The 25,269-nt window shown below is 45.3% G+C and overlaps 1 protein-coding gene across 13 annotated transcripts in view; it reads left to right on the forward strand.

Moving 5' to 3' along the window:
* CFAP57 (cilia and flagella associated protein 57) overlaps positions 1-25,269 on the forward strand; it is a 54,074-nt gene that overhangs the window by 2,523 nt on the left and 26,282 nt on the right. For 11 of the 13 annotated variants that reach the window (XR_011975763.1, XR_011975762.1, XR_011975764.1 and 8 more), the window contains exons 2-9: positions 1,142-1,458; positions 2,836-3,125; positions 6,312-6,519; positions 13,779-13,931; positions 14,504-14,643; positions 15,094-15,259; positions 16,070-16,183; positions 22,579-22,791. Coding sequence is in view for 10 of the 13 variants with exons in the window: in XM_072649106.1 (XP_072505207.1) it covers positions 1,142-1,458; positions 2,836-3,125; positions 6,312-6,519; positions 13,779-13,931; positions 14,504-14,643; positions 15,094-15,259; positions 16,070-16,183; positions 22,579-22,791 (1,601 nt within the window). In the remaining 3 variants the exon portion in view is untranslated. The remainder of the gene's footprint in view (positions 1-1,141; positions 1,459-2,835; positions 3,126-6,311; positions 6,520-13,778; positions 13,932-14,503; positions 14,644-15,093; positions 15,260-16,069; positions 16,184-22,578; positions 22,792-25,269) is intronic. The other 2 variants (XM_072649110.1, XM_072649111.1) reach the window with 2 other exon arrangements.

The following is a 25,269-nucleotide window of genomic DNA, read 5'->3' on the forward strand; positions in this document are numbered from 1 at the left end:
GACTTTGCCTGTCCCTCCCCCCATCATCTCTGTACATCCTTCACCCACCTGCCCCCCCAACTCTTACCTCTCCTTGTTCCTGCTGCTGCCCCACCTCTGGCTTTGGTGCTTCTTTCCACTAGCATCAGCACAGGGGGCTTCCAGATAGACCTTCCTTCTCTCTCCAAACCACCCTTCCTAATTCAAACAGTTCAGCACATATTTCATGAAATACTGCCTACATTCATGGCACTATACCAGAACATGGGGATATTCAGAAAAAATCTGAAGATCCCTCCCCTTTAGGGGCTCACATCCTTCTTGGGGAAATCACATAGACATGGGAAAGAAAATACAAAATAATTTCAAGAGAGAGAGATAACAGCTCAGATTAATTTTCACTATTCACACAACTTGTTAGATCTCCCCTCTGCTTAAAACCCTTGAAGATACCCTGTTGCTTACTAATTACAGCTCAGAGTCCTTACCACAACATTCAAGGCCCCCAACATAGTCCAGCCATATGTCCTATGTCCTGCAGTTTGCCAAAATGGAAGATTCACCATACAGATTCCTTCAGCTAAAAATCCCCCCCTTTTACAAGGAACCTTTCCCAGTTCCCCTGAAGGCCAGTGCCTTCCTTCTGTGATTCTCTCCAAATGATCCTGTCTGTAGCTGGTTTGTACTTAGTTGTGTCTGAGATTCAAATATCAACTGCCCCTCCCACTCCCTCTTTGTATGGATGTCTACTCATACACCCCAATTATGTGAGGGGATTTTTTTCCCCTTTCCCCTGCTTTCCTCCCTTTCCCACAGTGTATTCCTCTTCCCATCCTTCTCCATTCTCCTTTTAAGATTGTCAAGATATAACATAACCATGATCAGGCCTTCCATCCAATTAGACTCCCTCTGTGAACCTGGATAATGATAGGTGAAGAGCGGACACATATCACATCTGCCCTTTTACCCTTGCCTAGTGGAGGTGGAGCCAAGACAGCGAAGTAGAAAGACAGACCTGTAGAAGCTTCCCTCCATAGCCCATAATATCCTTGCTTAGTCCATTGTGATTGCTAATTACTGGATGAATGAGCAAATTAATAGAAAAGTCCACTACATTGCACATGTGGCTCCATGATCCACCTGCATTTACCTCCATTTGCAGGTTCAGAGAAAAGTCAGGGCATGCTCGCTCTGGCCATCAGTCCCAATCGGCGCTACCTGGCCATTTCAGAGACTGTGCAGGACAAAGCCACCATCACCATTTATGAGCTGTCTTCAGTTCCTTGCAGGAAGCGAAAAGTCCTCAGCAACTTTGATTTCACAGTTCAGAAATTCGTTAGCATGGCCTTCTCTCCAGACTCCAAGTATCTTGTGGCCCAGACAGGACCCCCCGAGTCCAACCTAATTTACTGGATGTGGGAGAAGCAGAAAGTGATGGCAATTATTAGAACCGATACTCAGAACAACCCAATCTACCAGGTAATACCTGCTCTAGCACACAGGCTGTGCCCATGGCCATGGGGATGATTAAGGTGGGTGGGTGGGTGTGCTTGCATGTGCTCTGTCCAGACCAGTGGGGCCTCTATTACATTCATATATCACAGATTGTTCAGCCATTCTCAGTTGATGGGCAGCCCCTTGATTTCTAATTCCTTGCCACCATTAAAAGAGCTGCTGTTCATATTTTTGTACAAATATATCTTTTTCCTTTTTTTGGAGGTCTTTGGGATCAGACCTCTCAGTCTTCCCCTTAGTTTTACTTTCACTCCCTTACTTGTTCCTTCTGCAGATTGACGCTGTTGCCCACCCATCCTCCTGGTTGTCTGTCCAGGCTACACATGGACCACTCTGACCCCAGGAGTCTAATCTCTGTGGCCCCGGGACTGTTCTTCCTTCAGACAGGCAAAGGAGCATTGACAACATAATCTGCCATTGATGGCCAAGTCACAAATCTTATAGGGCCCATCTCTAAATGAAGACTTAGAACCCAGGACCTCTCATGGTGTGGACCCACCTTACAAAATTAGGGTTACGGTTAGGGACTTGACAGTGTCTTGCAAACTGGAATTCATGAAGGCCAGGCCCTTTTTTATGTAGTAAGAATCCCATCACTAATAGGGAATAGAGAATTGGAGAGTCATAAGGGAGCTTAGGGGCCTCCTCCAAAAAGGAGCCCCATTGGACCATCAAGGACAGATGATACCTCCTCTTGCAACCCTCCAAGGAGGAGGACCTCCCCCCATCCCTTCTGCCTGTCTGTGGATTCTGCTGAGGACCTCTGGCTGTTGCTTGCTGTGGCCAGTTCGGCAGAATAGGGGATAGGCATCCCTGTGACCAGGATCCCTTGCGTCCACTCTCAAGGCCACCTCCCACTGCAGTCTTCATCATACAGATTAGACGTAAACCCCCCTGTTAGAGCAATGACATTGTCAAGCCATCACTTGCTGATTCTCCTTTCCTAGGGGCTTAGTTGCCATCATTTTACAAAATCCATGTCTAGAATCTGGTGAAGATTGGAAGTCAACTTCCTGACCTCCCCTCAGACTTGTCTAAACATAGGGATTCATCCTATTTTACACTCAGTGGGCACCAGTTGGCTGAGGCCAGCTGGACCAGAAGGCACAGCAGAGCTGGCTTCCCTTGGAAGCTTCAGACTGACCTGGCTGGCACTCTGTCAGCCAGCCTAGCTGGTTCTTTCCGTTGATACATCAGGCTGTGGCCAAGGCACGTGGAATGCAGGGGTTGCCTAGACAACCAGGACGGCTTGGACAGTGGTTCCAGCACAGGATGTTTGCAAATGGAAGACATTTTCTCTTGGAAGATGTGAGAAAATTGACTTATTTTCTTCCGTTACAGGTGAGCTTCAATCCCCAAGATAACACTCAGATTTGTGTCACCGGAAATGGCGTGTTCAAGCTTTTCCGTTATGCTGAGGGGGCATTGAAGCAAACCAATTTCCAGCGGGGAGAGCCCCAGAACTACCTGTCCCACACCTGGATCTCTGAAGACCGGATTATTGTGGGCACTGACACGGGCAAACTCTTCTTGTTTGAATCTGGAGATCAGCGCTGGGAAACAAGCATTGTGTGCAAGGAGGCCACCAGTGAGACCTCCAAGAAGTTGGAGGTGGTCCAAGAGTCAGAGAGGTAACAGGACCCCTCCCGTAGGTGTTGGGGGTAAGGGGGGTCTGAGGCAGCCAGCAGCTTTTCTTCAGCTTCTCTGCAGCTCCAGCCCCAGCTGTCTCAGCCAGAGGGGTGACGTTTGTGGGATTGTCAGGTGGAGTCTGGTTATAAACTTTGCTTGGGACCCTCATCCGTGAATTTGTCGATCAGAAAGCTATGCCTTGCTCTAAGCACCAGCAGCACAGAGATCCAAGGGAGGCAATTATTGCCCTCAAGGAAATTCCACCCTTTGAGGGGAAAATGACAGTTCCATAGAGAAGTACCTGCAGAGTAGAGACGGTGATTTTGGTGGGGTGTCAGAGCACTCTTGAGTGGAAGCATCGAGAAAGGCCTCATGAAAGTGATAGGATTTCCACAGGAATCCCAAGAGGCAGGATAAGGAAGAGAGAGTCTACCAGGCATCAGCTTAGGAAAAGACACAGAGGCTGGAGATGGAGTCATATGGGCTGGGGCATAGATTGAGGAGAGGGCAAAGGGTTAGCTACGAAACCCTGTGCCAAAGGGCAGTGTCATAAGGCTTCTAAAAAGTCTTTAAAGCTCCTGCCATCGATTGAGATTCCTTAGGTTCACTGATACTTTTGCAGAGCAGGGTTTCCTCTAGTTTGTCCCCAATGTAGCCTTGCTAAGCCTTCCCAGGAGCATGGTCCTTCTCTTGTGGAGGGCATCTGCAGACCTCTCCCTGTCTGCCCTCTCAAACTTGATCTTCCAGACCCACAATCCTGCATCATCATTTGATTTCTGGCCAGGGAAGTAGCATCCTTTGTCTGTGTGTGCCCTAGACCACTTCAGCTGCCCTCCTCTCTTGGTTGCCTACCTTTTCCATCTCCCTGACCCTCCCCTGGGAGTTCAGCAAATGTGGCAGAGGCTGTGCTCAGCCAGCCAGCCTGGCCTCCCTCCCAGCCCTTGGCCAGCCTTGTGGGTATCAGCAACACTGTGAGCCTTTCTGTGGATTCAGGGAACTGACCCATTCCCTGGCTTGTGTTCCCTAATGTGTTTCAATTCAAAATTTACCTGCCCCCTCATGGAGTTTCCCAAGTTTTCCTAATGTTAGAGAATTGGGGGAATCATGCCTAGAGCTGGAGGGGACTGCACATTTAAGAAGTGTCTTCTTGCTGGGCACTTGGGTCACAATGACAGAAAGAATCCATGCCCTCCTCAGGGAGCTCACATTCTTAGATGCCTAGTTTGAGGCCAGGCTGTATTGAATGATGGTCCTTAAAGCTCCAGCCAAGGGATATGGGTAAAGATTCTATTAAAGGTGGAAGCTATTGCCATCATCCTCCTTCTCAAGGACATATAGATTAAGGAATAGCTGGGAAGCATTTACTAAGTATGTACTCTGTGCAAGTACTGGGGATACAGAGAAAAACAGAAATAAGTCCTGCTCTCAAAGGACTTACTGTCTAATGGGGGAAACAGCCATGTATGAACAAGACATATCGGTAGAACTTGTACATGATCAGCAGAGAGAAGGTGCCAACATTAAGGGAGACCAGGAAAGGCAAGATGAAATTTGAGCTGGGAGAGCTGAACAGGCAGAGATGAGGAGGGATAGAATTCAAGGCAGAGGGAAAAGCCCAGGAAAATGGCCAGTCTGGAGACAGCACATCTTGTGTGAGGAACAAGGAGGCCAGTGTCACGGGGTCAGAGGACATGGCTGAGGAGTAAGGAGTAGGAAGCCTGGAACAGCAGGACGGGCCAGCTTGTAAAGAGTTTTGAGTACTAGAGAGAGGATGTTCTATTTGATCCTCAAGGTGAGAAGGAGCCACTGGAGTTTATCAGAGGGAATCAGGGGAGCATAGAGAAAGAGGGGGTGACATGGTCAAATGTGGACTTTTGGAAGATCCCTTTGACAGCGGAATGGAGAATGGACTGGAGTAGGAGAGATGTCAGGGAGACCACCCAACAGGCTACCGCAAAAACCCAGGTGTGAGGTGATAAAGGCCTGCAGCCAGGTGGTGGCAGTGTCAGAGGAGAGAAAGGGTGGGTGAGAGATGTCCCAACGTAAAATTGACAAGATTTAGCAACAGATTGGATACGGGAGGAGGGACATGAGGCATCGAGAATGGCACCTGGGTTATGAACTCGGGTGACTGAGAGGACGATGGTGCCATGACATTAACAGGGAAGTTTAAGGGGGGAGAGATTTGAAAGGCAGTGGGATGAGTTCAGTTTGGGGGATGTCTATGGGCCATAAGCAGTTGGAAACAGGAGACTGGAGAGGAATTAAGAGACTGGATGAGTCATCTGAATGTCATTAGCATAGAGATGGGGATGGGGATTGAGATCATAGGAGCTGATGAGATCAGAGCAGTCCTGGACCAAGCCCTGAGGGACACCCAGATTGAACTTGAATGAAGATGGTGAGTCAGACCCTAAGACCTCTCCTCAAAAGCTTCCAGTCAGATCCAGAGAACACAAACTTCATACAGAAAACATTCCTATGAAGCCCATGCAGCTCTTCATCAAAGAACATGTAAATGCAGAGAGAAAAAGCTGATCCTGATGTCATCATCCCCCAGGCAGTTGGGTTATTGGAGCGACTTGTGTGGAGGACTCTCCTTTCCCAAAGCTGTAGGGATGGAGTCAGCTCACGGTGCTCTCACTGGCTTCCCACCAGGCAGGGGAGTGTCAAGGGAATGGGCCTCCCCTTCTTTCCAGGGTCCATGCCTCTCACCGTGTTGTGAGCATTTGCTTCTTGTTCTTCTCTTGGTGGAGACACCAACAGCTTGTTTACCTTCCCACACTCTCTTGAGCCCCAGCCTGCTCCCACAACAGGGACGTGTCACTCCTCTGCCTCCCCTCTCACCCCAGCCTCTCCCTTGGAACAAGAAGCCCAGACTCTTCTGATTTCCCTAGCAGAGCCCAAGAGGGCCTTGGATGATACCAGAGGGACAAGATGATGGGTTGACCCCCTGCCTCTCCTTTCTTCTAAGCGTGCTGAAGTCAGCTTTATGTCCTCAGAGGGTGCAGGTGTTTTGGTGCTGGGTCACTGGTACTTCAGGGCTTAGATTTCTGAAACTCCATGTCCATCTGGCCTAATCTCGGGGCAGAGGGGACAGCTGGGGTGTGTCCTTCTCACCACCAGTAACTTCAGCCCCATGAGGCTGTTTCTGTGGATTCAGAGAATCTGATGTTTTCCTTTTGCAGCCTCATTGAATTCCCAGCACCAAGCTCTCCTGACATGTCCAGTGAGCAGCTTTTTGTGGAAAAGAATGAGAGCCAGAACTTGATGCCCCAGGTATCTGCCATCGCACCCTACTCAAAGGGCTTTGCATGTTCTGCTGGGCTGGGCAGAGTCCTTCTCTACGAGAAGATGGAGGAAAAGGATGCCTATCGAGAGAGTCGGGAGATCCGGGTAAGCAAGGGCTCCCCTGCCTATGTGCTCTTTAAGATTCCTTAGGAAGGGAGGGAGGACAGCCCAGGATCCACACTGGGAGGTAGATTTGGATCCAGCGAACCTCAGAACAGACAGGTTGCTGAGAGTCGGGAGCAGAGGGAGTATCTGCAAGTGGCCCTGGAGACCAAGGAGTATCTCAGCTCCCTCCAGGACCACTGTGGCCTAGATGTCCTCCTGGCTTCTTGAAGGCCACACCAGGAAGGCTCTGCCAAGCTGGATCCCACCAAAGAGGATGTGCCTGCACTTGGGGGCCAAAGGAGAATGGATCTTCAGTAAGTATTTACTAAGTGCCTACTGTGTGTTAAGTTCTGGGGGCCATTTCTACCTTCGAAGATCTTACACTCTACTTGGAGGTAAGCACCAGCACAGAACAAGTCAAAGTAAAACAAATACCAAATGGGTAAAAATAGAGGCCCCAGTGCAAGGAGATCATCTGAGCCCAAGCCTATGCCAAGAGCTCAATCAGGAGGCAATGAGATTATGAGAGAACCTGTCAGAAAAGTGACAGGGAGCAGAGGAGGAGGAGGGCACACCACTGCAGCAGCATCACAGCTTCTGACATGCATCTCCTGGGAGAAGCCTATGCTGAAGCGGAGGTGGGACAGCCGTCCACTCCCCTACCCTACCCTTTTCAGTGGAGCCAGCAGTCCTTCCATAGTAGCCATTTCAAGCATCCTCATCTCTCCCTCAGCCTCCCCTCCAGGGACCTCATCATTCAATCGAAACCGTCCTCTTCAAAGTCACCAGATCTGACAGCGTATTCTGGATCCTCAGCCTTCTCGACCACAGCAACCTTTGACACCGTAGATCACCCTCACCTCCCAGACACCTTCTCTGTTTGTTCTGATGACCCAACCCTGTGCCCTTCCGTCTAGATCTTCATGCCAGTCATGCCCTGTGGATTTCCCCCCAAGCGTCTGGTCTGAGCCCTCTGCTTGCCTGCCATGCTGCTGATCCACTCAGCTCCCACAGGTTCAATGACCAAATCAGCCCACGTGCTTTGTAACCTCTCAGCAGACTTTGGTGCCGTTGACTGCCCTCTCCTCCTGGATGTCCTCTCCTCTAGGATTCTGTGACACTGTCCTTTCCTGATTCTCCTCCCCCTGCCTAACCACTTGCTGCTTCTCATTCTCCTTTGCTGGATCTTCATCAGGTCACTTTCCCTAACTTTCGGTGTCCCTCATGTGTCTGTCCATTTCTCTCTGTACTCTCTTACCTGTGAGAGCTTCGATGGGTTTAATGATCATCTCTATGCAGGTGACTCCCAGACCCATATATCCATCCCTGGTCTCTCTGCTGAACTCCACTCCCATACCACCAGCTACCATTTGGACAGTTAACACTGAATACTGTGTAGAAAACTCAAACTCAGCCTGCTCAAAACAGAATCCATCTTTCTTATTTGTTTGTTTTAATTAATTAATATCTTTTAAAAACATTTTTAAATCAGTAATCCACAAGTAGACATTTTCATATATATAATGGAACAAAAGAGAACTGTAGATGAAGCTGCAGATCTCTGTTATGTACAACTTAAATCTATAGGTTTCAAAGCTTGAGTTGTCTACATGTTACTGTGTGGTTTATTCTCACAGTATTTACTTGACTCTGCATTAGTTTTTACCAGTTTTCCCAAATTTCTCCAAAACCATCTAGTTTGTCATTTATGTATTTCATTAATTCATATACCACAATTTCTCTGGCCGTTTCCCAATATATAGATGATACGCAGTGTAGTGACTTTTGGTGCATTGTTCCAAGTTGCTTTCCAGAATGGGTAGGACAGTTCGCACTTCTTCAAATAATGCTTAGATGATCTGTTTTCTCGTAGTCCCTCCAGCATTAGTCATATCCCTCTGTGATATGACTGGTATAGGTGGTACTTCAGAGTTACTTTCATTTGCTTTTTTCTTATTATTAATGATTCGGAATACTTATCAATTGGGTAACAATTCTGGTTCTTAGAAATTTGAGTAAGTATCACCTACATCTTGGGAATGAGACCTTCTCAAAGGAACTTGGTGCTGATATTTGCCCAGTTAATTGTTTCCCTTCTAATTTGAATTATATTGGTTTTGTTTATACAAAATCTTTTAAATTTCATGTAATTAAAATTTTTTTCTTTTGTGATACTTTCCCTTTTTTTGGTCATGAACTCTATTGTTATCCAAAGATATGAAAGGCATTTGATTTTTTCCTTGCTTCTCTAATTTGTTTATAATGTCTCCCTTCATATCTCATACATCTCGTACAGCTTTTCTTGACAGATGAGCAGTCATGTTAGTCTCTACCTAGTTTTCTGCCAGTTTTCCCAGATGCTTTTATTAAATAGTTAGTCCTTCCTCCAGCTCCTGAGGTCTTTGAGTTTATCAAACACTGGGTAACTCTTTATTTGCTTCTGTATGTTCTGTGATCTTCCGCTGATCAACCACCCTATTTTTTTCCACTAGGACCAAATCATTTTGATGATTAATGCTTTATGAGGTTTGGTACTGAGAGGCCTTCTTCTTTCCCACTTTTTTTTATTCTTTCCCTTGAGATCCTTGACATTTTGTTCCTCCAGATAAATTTCATTATTATTTTTCTAGCTCTACAAAATAGTGCTTTAGTACCTTGATTGGCTTGACATCAAATAAGTACGTCAGCTTATGCAGCAGTTTTATCATATTGGCCGAACCTAATCATAAGCATCTAATATTTTTCTAGTTATTTGGATCTGTCTTTATTTCCACAGAGATTACTTTGTACTTGTAGTCACGTAGTCCTCCTGTGCGTCTTCGTAGATACAATCCTAAGTGTTTTGTTTCTGTCATTATTCTTAATGGAATTTCTATTCTTCCTAATCAGTTTTTTGGTGATACACAGAAGTGCTAATGATTTATGAGGGTTTCTTTTACATTCTGCAGTTGTGCTGAATGGATTAGTTGTTTCAGTTAATTTTTAGTTGACTCTTAGGGCTCCTCTACGTACGCCATCGTATCACCTACCGAAACCAATGGTTCCATTTCTTCTTTGCCTGTGTTATTCCTTTGGTTTCTTTTTCCTGTTGCTAGATTGAGCATTTCTAGACTGTATTCACATGTAGTGACAGTAATGAGCCTGCCCCCGTGTTCTACCCTTCCTCTTCACAGAAAGTCTTTAATCCTTTCCTATCACACATGTTTACTCTTGATTTTAGATAAATACTTCTTGCCAGGTTAAGGAAATATCCATTTATTCCTGTGCTTTCTGATGTTTTACAGAAGTGACTATTGCATCTTGTCAAAATCTTTTCAGTATCTCTGTACATAGCGTGATTTTTATTATTTTTCTTATTAACATGATCTACTGTATTTATGATCAATTCTCCTTTTATTGAACCAAACCTGCATTCTTAGTAAGTAAAGATTTAGTAAAGATTGATGCATAATCTTTTTAATATGATTTTTTGCTAATATTTTATTTAAATTTTTCACATCATTAGGGATATTGGTCTACAGTTTTCTTTCTCTGCTCTGTCTGTCTCTGATTTAGGTATCAAGATCCTATTTGTATCATAGGAGACGCTTGGAAGATTTCCTTATTTTCCTATTTTGGCAAACAGTTTAGGTAATATTAAAATTAATTGTTCTTTAAATATTTGATAGTTCTAGAAGTTGATTTTTTTTTAGGAATTTACTAGTAGTTTTCTTTTTCTGCTTTTGTTATTTAAATAATCTGTTTCCTCTTCTGTTAATAGGTATATTGTATTTTGTGCAAACATTCATCTATTTCATGTGAGTTATTTTTGTTTGCATGTTGTCATAGTTGAGCAAAAATAGCTTGCGACAGTTCCTTTCATAATTTTCTTCAATTATTGTAAATCTTTTTTATTTTTGATATGAACAGTTTGATTTTCCTGTCTTTTTTTTTCAATTAATCTAGCTGTTTTATTCGTTTTCCCCAAGAAAAACTTTTTCTAGGTTTATTTGTCTTTTCAATGAAGCATTTTCTTTTTTAGCTTTATTATTTTTTTCTTTGATTTTCCAAAATTTCTATTTTGGTATTTTGTTGGAAGTTTTAAATAACTTGCTTTTCTAGTTGTGTTTTTTAGCTGTATGCGCAAAATCATTGACTTGTTCTTTCTCTTTCTTATTGCTGAAAGGATTTAAAGATACAAATTTTCCCCTAAGAATTTCTTTAGCTGCATCCCATACATTTTGGCATCTGATTGTTGTCATTTTCATTGATGAAATTTTCTGTTGTACCTATGATTTGTTCTTTGACACATCAGTTCTTTAGGATTAAGTTATTTAGGCTCTAATTAATTTTTGTTCTTTCTTCACAGGCCCCTTACTGAATATAAATTTTACTGTATTGTGGTCAGTAAACAATATGCTTAGCATTTCTGCTTTCTTCATTTGTGAGGTTTTTATGACCCATCTTCAGTTTTTGTAAAGGTGCCGTATGCAGCTGAAAAATATGCTTCTTTCTCTCCCCATTCTGAAATTCTATTCAAGTTCTTAAATTCCTTCTTGTTATTCTTTTTATTATATTGGTCTAATTGCAGATAGATGGCATGTAAATGGATTGGATTTTGGGTTAGAAAGCGTACATTGAGGTATCATCAGTTGAGTTTTTTTTCCTTTTTTTTAATTCAGCAAAAATCCCCCTCTTCCTTCCACCTACTCAGTCCTGCCTTGATAAATACAGAAAACACATATGTGTAGTCAGGCACAACAAATGTCTGTGTTGTCTCTTCAAGCACCTCCCATCCTGCAGCTTGAGTGATTTACTTCTGTTTCCTCCTGTCTCCTCTGGAGTCGTGGCTGACCTTTCCTGGTTGGTCGCCTCTTGTTTGCATAGTGATTTCCCCATTAGAGCAGGAGCCCCTGGAGGGCAGAGACTGTCTTTTGCCTTTCTTTGTATCCTTGGTGCTAATTAGCACAATGCCTGGCACACAGTAAGCACTTAATAAATGCTTACCGCCTCTGTGGTAGTGGGGAGTCGTGGGAAATGATTACACTGAGGAATTGGAAGGTCTGGGTACTTGAGAGAGTTGGTGAGGAAAGACTTTATAAGCCAGGTCTTGAACTGTTTGAGAATGTCCTGGAGGTCTGTAGACAGTAGCTTCCAGAATTTTGATTAAGTGATGAACATGGAGGGCAAAAAGGACTGGAGGGAATGTAACGAGAGAATTGTGGGTATGCCTGGGGGGAGTAGAGATGCAGGTCTTGTGGTGGTAGATTAACTGAGAGCAGATACCAAAATATCCATTGAAGTCCTCAACTGTGAGAGCAGTGATGTGATAACTTGGGATAGCTATCTTCAAGGAAGTTTGAACAATCCCAGAGTCTAGAACATGAGTGGTGAGAATCCCTTTCTCCTCAGCACTGGTCAGTCTATATCTCTGGGGTTGTATTTAGTTCTAGGTAACTCGGGGTTTTTTTTTCCTGTTTTGTTTTTTTTAAGGATACTAGGAGATACCTCAGTGAGAATTCAGCAAAAGCTGAAGGTCTGGAGTGCCTAAAAGACAAGATAGTGTAAGGTAAAGGAGAGAACCTTCAGATGGAAAACAGATTTTACCCACTTTAGAAAGGATGGAAAGCTTAAATCCTTTCGTTGCTTATGAAGAAGCTTGCAATACAGTGAATTTATCCTTGGTACCTTGTTCCTAATACACTACATTAGATTTCTCAGGAGTACTGGAGTTGAAATGGACTCATTCTAAACCCATCACCCTTGAACCCTAGAACAATGTAGAATGGTTTCATGTAGCTGAGGGATTTTTGAGTCAAGAAGATTTGGTCTGGAGGGACACACCTTTCCCCTTCTACCTGGAGCTGAGCCTCTGAGGGAGTCCCAGGAAGAGGTTTCGGCCTCACCTAAGCTAAGGGTCATCGCCCCAGCTGGAAGAGCTTTATGGCATTCCAGCTAAAAAGGGCACAGTAGCATTCCAGCTGAATGAATCCACAGCCAGTGCACAAATGTGGAAAAGTACCAAAGGTGTCCTCTGAAGAGTGAGCCCAGGACACCAGCAGAGATGCCATGTCCTGAGAAGTAACAGCTCCTGAACAGCCTACCCAGTCTGGCAGATGATGCCTAATAGGAGCAGCCCCTGGCCAGCAGTAGTGTGGCCTGCTTGGCACAGTCCTGGGGGTGAAGAGTCAGAGCAGTCAGTGAGTGACCTGATCTGCCCGTCTGGCCCCACTGTACCCTAACAAGAGCATCAGCTAAGCTGCCACTGCAAAGAGCCAGCTCTGCCACACAGTGCAGCCCTGGGCCTTCTTGTTCCTCCAGCCTTCTGTGACTGTGGTACTGGTTAGTTTAACTGAATTCTTTCCTTCCGTTTTCTTTGTTACAAGGGATGTCTATGGGCAGGGGAGGGATGTGTTGGGATTTTTGTTTGTTTTTCTGGGAGTCAATCAGGATTAAGTGACTTGCCTAAGGTCACACAGCTACTAAGTGTCTGAGGCCAAATCTAAACTCAGATCCTTCTGACTCCAGGCCCAGTACTCTTATCTGCTATGCCACCTAGCTACCTCAAGGGATGCGTTTTTTAACCAAAGGTAACATAACAGCAAAAATTACCAAGGAAAATTTAGAAGAAAAAGTGACCTTTTCACAAGTGCCAGTGACTTCAGGGAGCATTCTTGGACAAATCATTTTGGGGAGACATTCTCTGAAGGTGTCCTTGGGGGGAATCTCCCTGAAGTCACTGCACTTGTGAAAAGGTCATTTTTTTTCCTCTAAATTTTCCTTGGTAATTTTTGCTGTTATGTTACCTCTAGTTAAAATACACATTTGTCCAAGAATCCTTCAAGGAAATAGAAAAACTCCATCTCCTCAGACCAGTGATGTTCAGTCCTGCACCATCTCCAGGAGATGCAGAGGATTTCTATGGTGTCCTTAGCCCTCCCCAGGCCTGACTGGGCAGAGTTGAAGCTATTAGGATGATCTGTGGGAATAGGCGGAGGAAATGATTTATTGACTATGTGGGATACTGGTCCCTGCCATTATCCAATGTACAGTGAGTGGAGCACTGGCCTCAGAGGCCAGATCATCTGAGTTCAGATCTCACTTCTGACACTATGGGACCCTGGGCAAATCATGTCCCTTCACCCAGCCTCAGTTTATTCATCTGTAAAATGGGAGTAATAATAAGCTCTGTGGTTCAAGTAAAATGAGAAAACGCACTTAGAGCACCTGCAGCTGACGTGAGGTCTTCTCCTCCTCCCTGGGCCTGGTTGGCCATATAGATCCCCGTGGACCATAACAGCAATGACCCGAGCCAGTCCGACAAACAGGAGATCCTCTGCATGTGCTTCAGTCCGTCAGAGGAGACGCTGATTGTTAGCACCAGCAGAAACCAGCTCTACAGCATCACCATGTCCCTGACAGAGATCAGCAAGGTGAGGGAGAAAGGCCTGGGCTCTGCCCCTCCCCCAGGAGCAGTCACATCCCACATGCCTAACCTGGTGCAGGTCCTGGCCTCAGTTTCCCTGGCTGTAAAATGAGGGGGTTCAGACTAGACAACCTCAAAGGCCCCTTCCAACTCAGAAGCCTAGAGTCTGAGGGCTCTGTGAAAAGGAAGCATACTCACCAATTTCCCAAGTAATTCCTACACAGTCAAGTGTCCAAATCGCTTCTACACATACAGGTGTCCCATTCGACAAGCAGTTGTTAAGCACCTATGGTATACCTGGTACAAGCACTTATTAAGCACCTATGGTGAACCAGGTCCTGCGATAAAAAGACAAGAAACCAAAAAAAGAATTTAAGCCAGTCTAAGATGTGCCAAGGTCCGATATGAAGTGGCTCCTCGTGCCAGCCCTTCCTTCACATACCACTGCCTCTGTGATGTGTTTGGTCGCAGAAAGCCCGCAAGACTGGCCTGGACTTCCATTTTCTTAGCATTCTTTCCTCCCAGGGTAATTTCCCACCTGGGTAAGTGCCCCTCTGAATCCTTATGTGATCTCCCCAGGGGGAGCCCGCCCATTTTGAGTTCCTCATGTATCCTCTGCACTCTGCGCCCATCACTGGCCTGGCTGCCTGCATCCGCAAGCCCCTCATTGCTACGTGTTCCTTAGACCGATCAGTGCGCATCTGGAACTACGAGACCAAGTAAGAAAGAGAGCACCTGGGGAATGGGATGCTTGCCTTATTGTCGTCCTGGTGGATGATTTGGGCCATCCACCTCACCTTGTGTCCAGTGCCGAACAGTGGCTAGAGGGCCAGCCTGGCACCTGGGAAGGCACCACTTTGAGCCCTGCCACTGGCACATGCTGGCTAAGTGACCTTCACTTCTCATGCCCCTGAGGTCTCTGAAACATTCATCAGAGGAGGGGCTAGCGTGCACTGGGTGAAGGTGTATCCACTCATCGCAAATCCAGGCAAAGAAGTAAGGTCAAGGCCCCAGGACCATGGAGACAAAAATTCAGAGAGCTTCTCTTCTGTTCTGGGTGTGGGAGAGATGGGCCCTCTAGCGAGAGCTGAGCATTGATGCCTGGGAGCTGCCTGTCTGGGGGGTCTTTGGAGGAGAGTAATGGAGAGCCTCCCCCTTCCTGTCCCCAGTAACTTGGAGCTGTACAAGGAGTACCAGGAGGAGGCCTACACAGTCTCTCTTCATCCCTCGGGACACTTTATTGTGGTTGGCTTTGCTGACAAGCTTCGAATCATGAATCTGCTCATTAATGACATCCGATCCTTCAAGGAATTCCCTATCCGGGGCTGCCGAGAGGTAAGAGCTGCCAGAGAGCATCCTGGGAAGTGCAGAGAGGCCCTGTACAGGGTCTTCCTGAGGGGGTGTCCAGCCTCTGCTTGAAGACCTCTGGGGATGGGGAGCTTGCTCCTCAGGCCCAAGATGGCCACTTCCCCTCAGGGACAGCTCTGCTTGCTAGGACTGTTTCCTTTCCATGACTAAAGCTCAGCCCTGTGCCATACTGTTTGTGACCCATTTCTTCTGTCTGCCCAAGTCAAATAATAAAGTCACTTCCCTATGTCTCTGCACTGGTCTTCACCCAAATCTTTTCCGCCGTGCTTTCCCCTGCCTCATGCCTGGATTTCCTTCCATGAGTCACCTTCATGTCCAATGTACCCCACCCACTCACCCATCCTGCCCCCTTTGATTGATGGCTTGACTGTCCAGATACCTCTGGGACCAGAGCAGAGGCTCCCCTCACTGATGGAAGGTCTTCCAGCCTCTCCTTTTACTGACCCCCAAAGTGAACTGGAGCCAATAACATGCCCAGGACTCCTTGGCATGGAGTCACAGGGGGCCCTGATCAGGAGTCAGGAGCAACTGAGGGGATCTGCAAAGCTGCTTCTGGGGGCTGAGGGTGCAGATAAGGCAGTGAGGGGAGCATTGTTCATCATAGACTGCCCTCCCTGACCAGCCTGGTGGACAAAAAGCCCCCTGCAGTCATTCCACAATGCCCCTGGCCTTGACATAGTTGTTGTTAGACTGGAAGGACCTGAAGCTGTCTGCAGGATCCTCAGGCAGAGCCCTCCCTGGGGCTCATGTGTCTCTCTCACCCCAATCACTCTGTAGTGCGCTTTTAGTAATGGAGGCCACCTGTTTGCCGCTGTCAATGGGAACGTGATCTACATCTACACCTCAACCAGCCTGGAGAACATCAGTAACCTGAAGGGACACACAGGCAAGGTGAGTGTGGCCAGGGGCAGAGGGGAGGCACCGCCCAGCCAGTCTGGGCTATAGGGATCTCTCTTCACCCTGTACATGTGTGTGCATGTGTGTACACCCTCTAGAGTGGACCCAAGCTGAGACATGCACCCTTTGGGCTGCCAGGTGGTGAGGTGGCCTCACACTGAGTTTGCAGTCATAGAATCCAAAAGTCCTAAGGGTCCTGTGAGGCCTGAGCACAGATCCCTCCATAATGTCCACAACCAACTGGGCATCCAGCCTCTGTTTAGACTTCTGGGGGGCACTTCCCCATCTCCCGGTCAGCCCAGCCCACTTTAGGATACATTGCTTTGTTGGGAAGTTTTTCCTGACACCACAGCTAAGCTGGGCTTGCTGAAACTCCTCTGCCTCACCCGCCACATACACAGGTTCTGTCCACTTGGGTGAGGTGGAACAAGTGTCCCCTTCTCTGGACTGCACATGCCTTCACCCAGTCTCCTCTGTGTAGCCTTCTTTCTGCTTCCCAAGTCATGCCCAGAGCTGTAGCCAGTAACCTAGGTGTGACTTAATTGAAATCAAGGAGCATGGGACACAGGAAGCCTTCCTCAACTCCTCTTAATTCTAGTGCCTTTCCCCCATTTATCCTGTCTACAGCCTGGTTCTGTGTATTCGTTCGCTTGTTGTCTCCTGTTCGATTATGAGCTCCTGGGGGGGCAGGGGTAGGCACTTAGTACATGTTTATTAACTGACTGATCTATAGTCAACAAACAAACACAGTAGGGTCTTGTAGATCCTTTATGTCTTTCAGTTAGTTTCAGTTAATTGTAGGCTGGTAAAATACTGTACCACCCCCTCTGGGCACTTGCCGGTCTCCAGATTCAAGGTACTTTTGCAGGACCACACTAATAAAACTGTAGCTTACAGGCTCCCATCAGTGTGGGTACTTTTGATAGTCAGTCAGTTGACTCAAAGCAAAGGTATTTACTGAGATGGCATCGTAAGAAAGAGAGAACACATCTACCACCACCCCCATAAGCCTGGAGTGAACCCTACCACAAATGCACATGATATCAGTCGTAAAAATGGGCACACTCATAGAGTACCCTAAAAGAAGTACATAGATAGGAAACACATGTGACCAGGGTGACTTGTGCTTCCAGCACTACAGGGCCCTGATGTCCTTCCTCTTCTTGTGATGTCCTGACATTGCTCCCCACTGTATGCAGTGTCTTTTCAGGGAAGGCCATTCAGTTGGTCTTTTGGGGCCTGATCTCAGCAGCTCCACTTCCTGTGATCAGGGCTAGCTCTCTTTTGGCTCACAAAGTTCCTTCAATATCATGCTTTGACTAACTGGGCCAGCTTCTTAGCAGGTGCAATGTCTCCCCTTAGGCAAGGTACCTGGAGGACAAAAACCTCTCTCAACAGAGGTGGGTTCAAGGGCTGGGTGCTTCCATAATGGACTTCCTTCTTGACTGCCAGACTTCATGCTCCTTAGAGCTTTCTCCTTCCTCTGCAGATTCCCTCAGGAGTGTCATGCTCTGTACATGGATACTAGACACATGACCAAGCCTTTGGTCAGTCAGTGGTTAGCTGCTTTCTGATTGTATCAAGTTTGGTCACATACACACCAAAAAAAAAATCTTGATCTCAGTTCAGACAATATTATAAAGCAGCAGTCATCAAAAACATTTGGCACTGGTTAAAAAACAGAAAAGTCAGTCATTGGAAAAGACAGGAGAATGAAGAAGCAGAAATAATGGAACTCAGTAACCTAGTATTCAATAAATTCAAAACCATAAATTACCTTAGAAAGAACTCCTTTTTTGATAAGAATGATTGAGAAAACTAGAAAGCAATCTGGTGTAAATTAGGCTTAGACCAGCATCTCACATGGTAGTCCACAATGAATTAAATGGATAGGGGTCCTATTCAGCATATATAGCCTGAATAGAAATGATCATACCTTTAAAATAAAAATGAGAAGGTAAGATGGATGTTGAAAACTAAAAGTAAATTTTTAATTATATTTTTAAAAGATAGAAGAAATACATGATATCCTTCTCACAGTTCTGGGGAGGAGAGCCAAGTAAGGAATGGAGGCAATTACAAAAGAGATAATTCTGGCTTCGTGTGTTAGAAAAGCTTTTGCATGAACAGAATTAATGTCTTATGCTAGACATGCGTAAGGAGAAGAGCTGTTGACTCAGGGAAAGTATTTGGGTCAGTAAGGGTTTGATATCCAAAACAACTAACAGAAATGTGTAAGATCAAAAGCCTTTCTTCAGTAGGTAAATGACCAAAGGACAGAAATGAATTGTTCTCAAAAGAAGAATTTCAAGCTATTGACAACCACACAAAAGAATGTTCCAGTTCACTAAGAGTAACAGAAATGCAGACCAAAACGCAGCTCTAAAGTTTCATCTAATACGCAGTAAACCTGTGTAGAAGTAGGCAGGCTAATGCATTGTTGGTGGAGCTGCCAGTTGGTCTAATTCTGGAAAGCAATTTTTAATCATGTAAATAAAGTGACTAACATATTCATACCCTCTTCTGACCCAGAGATTCCATTGCTAGGCATTTACTGGTAGGCAAATTGGGACTGGTTCAGTAAATGGAAGTCAGAAAATGATCAAATTTTCTTCCAGAATCCAAAATCATTTTTATCGAAAAAGGCCAAGAATGTTTTTCCAGGTGACAGTATGGAGTGTGAAATTTGGCCACCTGATATAAGAAGTCATATTTTTTTAATACATTGGAAAAGATGTAAAGCAAACATAAAGGAAAATCATATTGCTTCACATTATTTGGAACTTTCATAGAAGATTTGTTTTTATTGAAAACAAAAGAGGTCTTTGACAAAAAGCAAGGCTCTATGTACTCCAAAATGCAACACTTTCTGTGATTATCAAAGAACTGGACACCAAATAGATAATCAGCCCTTGGGAAAAGGCTAAACTAGTTTTGTACATGAATGTCATGGGGGAAAAATGAACATGGTGAATACAGAGATGCATGGAAGAAGTTGCCTGGACTGATGCCAAGTGCAATAAAGCAGAAAATACTGTCCAGAGGGACAGCAATGGACAGCTAGGTGGCAGAGTGGATATAGCAGTAGGCCTGGAATAAGGAAGGACCCGAGTTCTAAAGAGGCCTGACACTTGCTGTGTGAAGTCACTAACCTTGTTTGCCTCAGGTTCCTCATCTGTAAAATGAGTTGTAGAAGGAAATGGCAAACCACTCCAGTGTCTTTGCCAAGACAACTCCAAAGGGGTCACAGAAAGTTGGACATGACTGCATAACAACAAAAAAACTACAGCAGTGCCAATAGGAAGAATATTGAACAATCCAAACCTTTGATGCCAAATTTAAAAAAGAAAGATTGGCTCCCAAAAAGAAGACACTTCCCATTTAATCCATGATATGAAACGTTGGATGCGTCAGGGTCATTTGGCTTTTTAAAACATGTTGATTGGCTTTGCTGAATTTTTTTCTTGCTATAGTTTTTCTTTTTTTCTGTAGATTCTTGTCCCAACATCTGTTCTTACAGACTGAATCTCAGGATCCCAGAGCAAGACGACATCGCAGGCAGTTGTGGGGCAGGTGATAAAGATGACCCTCTCGGGGTTCTCTGGGTCTCACAGAGGAGTTGGAGGGATGCTCTAATTCCATTGATCCCAGCCCCAACCCAGTGCTTCCTCCTGATGTCATTAGTTAAGAGTCATTTTAGTCAGCCATTCTTAAGTAACTTTTATCAGGTCACTGGATTCAGATGGCTCTGGAGGAGAAGTGAGGCTGGTGACCTGCCAAGCCCTCCCTCACTCAACATCAAGTCAAGTGCAAGAAATGTCATTATTTCTCTGATGGCATGGTCTTTCTCAGCAACGAAGAACAAACATGACAGACTTTTAGAAAAGGGTAGTTACAGTAAGATACAAAATATCCCACCTCAAAGTCTGTGACATCCTCTGCCACAAATATGCACAAAATTCATGGCAAATGGGGCTCAGGTTTGAAGAGCCCGTGTGGTAATGGGGTAAATCTTGGCTTCAGGTTGCTAGAAGTCCTTTTATCCCCTTTATAGAGTGCTTAGCGTGGCGAGCCTGTGCCCAGTCTGGAATTGGCCCTCAGTGTGGACACTGTCCTTCTGCTGCTCTCCTTCTGGGACGATGCCTGATGAGATGAAAGGCAGCCCAAAGTCCTCTGGTGCTGTCAGAGCGTGCCATAAAGCCTCTCTTCCCTCCCCCTTCCCCAGCCCAGGTGGTCCTTCCTCAGAGATTTGCTAAACGCTTTCTCCTGCTCCCCACTTGCTGGAATGCCCCGATTTTAATCAACTCCAAGCCCTCTGCTATTTGGAATAGGTCTTCCATGTAGCATCATTTCACTTCATCAAATGACTTTTAAGGACTCTTCAGACTTAGCTGAGACCTATGATTGATTGATTGGATACCTTATCACTCACTTGAAGTAGAGTGAGGTTGAATAAATGAATCCCACCGTTAAGTTTTTTTTTTAAGTTTGTTTTAAATGTAACAGTGACTACTCCAGTCTTCACTGCCTGAGAGCTAGGTATGTATATGTCACCTCTCCTCCAGGATTCTCCAGTGTGAATGCTTAAGGGGTTTGTCTTTCCCCCAATTTTAGGGGTCCCCTGCACCCTAGTTCCATTCAACTACTTAACAAATCAGCTTTTACCAAAGAACATTTACTTCAAAGGTGTAGCAAAGAGAGATAGAAACATTTCCCTAGTACCTAGGAGGCATAATCCCTCCTTACAATCACCCCAGTCTCTGGAGACTTTGAATTTGGTTCTTAGCTTATCTCATTACCTATATATACTACAAATTCCAAGTCCAAAACCCCCTTGGGTTTGCATCCCAGTAACCTGGCTTCTCATGGCTTCCCTGCTAGACTGGCAACATCTGGTCTGCAACTCTGGCTCCATGTTCCCCTTGGCTCAAGATCCCCAATCCAGGGACTTCACTGGCTATACCTAGAACTGAAATGGAACAAAACCCCAAACCTGATTCTTGAGACCACAGGGCCTTAAAGGTTGGACAGGAGCAAGGTCACCCTACTTCCCCACATGGCTCAGTGCACAGTGCCAGAAAAAAAGCAAGACTCTCCCAATCTGGTAGTTTGAAAGATGCAGCCTGTCCTGGTTGTGCAGCCAGTGGAAAGGGGCTGCTCCCAACCAACCACGTGGAATCCCTGGTGTCTCCCACATGGGTGCTTCCATCTCAGGGGATTTAGACATGCGCAAAGAAAACTTGCACAAGGGATGGCTTTCTGGGTTGGAAAAGAACAGGAATTTAAGAGGAAATCTAGGCAAAGTTTGAGAAGTTATCAAAATATATTTGGGAGAAAGCTTGCTTCTGTAAATGAAAACTCTGTAAACACTTCTTTACATTTTGTTTAATATCTTAACACCTCCTCCCTCATCTCTGTTACAGGCTTCCCTCTTCAATAGTTGCATCAACTGGACTGGGGGAGGAGAGAAATCAGATCGTCAGAAGTCTAATCAACTACACACACACACGCACGCATGCACACAGGCACACACTTTCAATACCCTTATCAAGGATGCCCCTGATACATGTGTACTAAACACTTTCCATCGATAGGAGAGAGATACTCATAAGTTACTGGGTTTTTATGTTCCTTTGTTTGCCTTTCATTGGTACTGATCAGGCCTGAGATTTGTCCCCTATACATACTTTTTGTACCCCCCTTTCTGTCAGATATGTTATAAACAAAAGTCTTGGTGACCTCACAATTCTCTTTGCACTTGGCCTAATCCAGCAACTTTTCCCATCCTGGTTCCCTTTATAGCATTTCCAGACTCCTTCACAAACATGTCTAGTACTGCATGACTCCCAGTCCTAGGGCAGTGATTTCTCTCCCTTGATGGAGAAACAAGACATCATACTGCAAAACTTTCTTTGGTTCATTGTCTCCCTTCCATTTCTATCCAAAAATGTCCCTTAGGGGGTCTCAGCCATTTGTTTTTCTTTCTGTTTCTTCAATGCTTCTCTCTGTTTGATGAGGCCATCTCCACCATCCATTGTCTTTATCCGTATGATTTTACAGGGGAGTTTCTTGCCTGAAATGGCATTGTCCTTGGCTGCCTTATCTCTACACTTGGCAGACAAGTGAAGCATTTGCCAACTTTTGGCAAATTTGCAGCTTTTGGGATCTTTTGATGTTTTCATTACATCAATTGGTTTACATCAGTTAAACTTGTATTTCCTGGGTATACAGGTTATATGTTCCAAAGAACCTTTGTGGATGGGCAGGGTCTTATTCTTTTTTTTTTTTTTGCATACCCCTTGAGCCCTGCAGGGCTGGATAAATGTTGGCTAAACTGAATTTTCCAGGTCTATAACACATCACCAAGGTTCATCTTTGCTCTCTTCCAGATCAAGTCAGTTGTATGGAATTTGGATGACAGCAAGCTGATTTCCTGTGGCACAGATGGTGCTGTGTATGAGTGGAACCTCTCCTCAGGGAAGAGGGAGACGGAGTGCGTGCTCAAATCCTGCAGCTACAACTGTGTGGGCATCTCTCCTGACTCTAAAATCATTTTTGCTGTTGGATCTGACCAGACCCTCAAGGAGATTGCAGACTCTTCGGTGAGCAAGACCATGACATTGAGAGAAGGACTGGGGTAGAACCAGAGGAACAGGATACTAGACATTCATGGTTGACTAGCTGGTATTATGGATGAAAATCCCAGATTGGAAATCTCTTTGGTGATTTTCTGTAAGTACGTAGGGCACTCCAAATATATCCCAAATAAAACCCATGCAGTAAAGCATACCCTCTTGAACTACGCTCTTCCAACTCATGCTGGCAAAGTGGGACCCCAGAGGGACAGCTGCTTGAAGGTTCAAGGTATTCTATGGCAAGGCTTCTTAAACTTTTTCCACTTGTGACCCTTTCAGTGCTTCTTAAACTGTGGGTCTCGACCCTATATGGGGTTGCAATCCACAGTTTAAGAAGTACTGCTCTATGGGGCTGCATTTCTAAAATTTTAACTCATGAACCCCCACCAAAGTGTTTACCTTTAATAATTGGCCAGAAGACACAGTTGGCTCAAAGCAAAGATATTTATTGAAATGGCATAGCCTGAAAAATCGAAATAAATCATTCCCTCCATAACCCTCGGGCCCTCTCTTCCCACCCTACACAGCATCAGTGGGAAGAATGGACACACATGAAATATATAAGAACAGAGAGGTATTCCTAGTCCTGGAGACTCATACCTCTGACTGCAGGGACACAATGCCCTTTTCCTTCTCGTAGTGTCTTCATGAGGATCCCCTTGAGTACAGTGTCTCTTCTTGGATTCTTGCTCGTGTTCTTCTTCACAGCTCAATTCCTGCTTGCCAGGGCTAACTAAATTCACAAAGCTCCTTCAGTCTTGTGCCTTGATTGACAAAACCCCCTCCCTTCTGGGTAAAGTGGATAAGAGAATAAACATTTATGCAGCCCCGCTGTGTGCAGATACTGTGCTAAGTGCTTTCCAAATAGCATCTCCCTTGAACCTCACAACAACCCTGAGAGGTAGGCAACAGAGAGATAGACACTGTTGTTATCCCCATTTTACGGTGGAGGAAACTAAGGCAGACAGAGGTTATGACTTTCCCAAAGTCATATTACAACCATTAAGTATCTGATGCCAGATTTCAAGTTGGGTTTTCTTGACTCCAGACCCAGCACTCTATCCTCTGTACCACGGAGTTTCTTCTGCTGGGCAATTAGTTCACCTGCTAGATAGCAGGATTGATGGGATATAAAGAAGAGAGAGACATCCCGTGGCCCACTCACCCAAAGTGTGAGGAACAATTCTTTTTCAAGAGTTGGCTTCTTTTTCTATAGGGGCTCTATTCTCTGATGCCAGAAACTGTACTTTTCACACCTGATCCTTGATTGATTCCTTAGAGCACATCTTTCTGTTTAAGGACAATCAGGGGCATGACCTATCCCTAAGCCAGTCAACAGCTAACTGCCTTCTACTTCCATCGCAGGGTGTAGAGGGTGCTCAGGGAGAACTAGTCCCTCTTGTGTGAGGACTTACTGAGCCCTTTTCAGGGCTGCTCATCCAGCTTCGGTGTTCATCTTCACCCAGCTCTCACCTGTGGCTCCAAGAAACTGTCACATGCGCAGCAGGCACACCCAAATAAAACCATCTTGGCAGATGGGTTAAATCAAGTTGAGGGCAACTAACAGGCCTCAGACCTACTGGTGAATTAGGGAAGCGTGTACCCCCAACATGTGAATACTTCCACCAGCAGAATGGGTAAATAAGAACATTTTGTTTCAGTGGACCACAGAGGGGCAGAAGCAGGTGCTATGGTGCTCTCAATCAGACACCAGAGACACTGAGGTCCTCCACTGCTATTATCAGTCATCTTGACTTCTGTCTTGCCACTGGGCTGCAGTGACTACAGGAGAGCGAGGCTGACGATTGCATGCAGCTCTACTTCACTTAAATCCAGCTTATGCTTGACTCAGAAGGGGTCACTTGTGCCATTTAGTTATTTTGTCATTTTATTATTCAATGATTTTTACAATTGTATCGTTTTATTATTCAGCTTTTTTATTATTTGTTATTTTACTTTGTTACCATTTTACCATCTTACTGTTTTACCTGCCTCAAAGTCCTGTGGCAACAGGCTAGTGATGAAGCAGCAAGCACAGCCACACTGGGAGCTGTAGTCTGGCTGTCTGTGTCTGTCCTTTGTTTTTGAGGAAGACCATGCCATCAGAGAAATAAGGACATGACCTGCGCTTGATTGTTTTGAGTGAGGGAGGGCTGTGCAAAGTCACTTTCTCCTCCTGAGCCATCTGAGTCTAGTGGCCAGATATTCATCAGGATGACTGGAGAAGGCCCGGGATGCAATGGGAGACCTTGGCCTATTCAGGTACTCACTTAAAGTGAGATGATGCCCATTCAGTGAATAGGCCTCTTTAAGAAGTGGTCAGGGAATCCCCCCTTTGATGACGAAAAGTTAAAAACAAGTAAATCAAGCTGGGAGGGAAAGAGCAACAGTTCCTATTGGCAATCACCCTGAAGCCGGGAGGGGCGGGGCCGGAAAAGAGCCATT

The sequence above is a fragment of the Notamacropus eugenii genome, chromosome 2, assembly GCF_028372415.1.
Source record: "Notamacropus eugenii isolate mMacEug1 chromosome 2, mMacEug1.pri_v2, whole genome shotgun sequence".
NCBI classification, from domain to species: Eukaryota; Metazoa; Chordata; class Mammalia; order Diprotodontia; family Macropodidae; genus Notamacropus; species Notamacropus eugenii.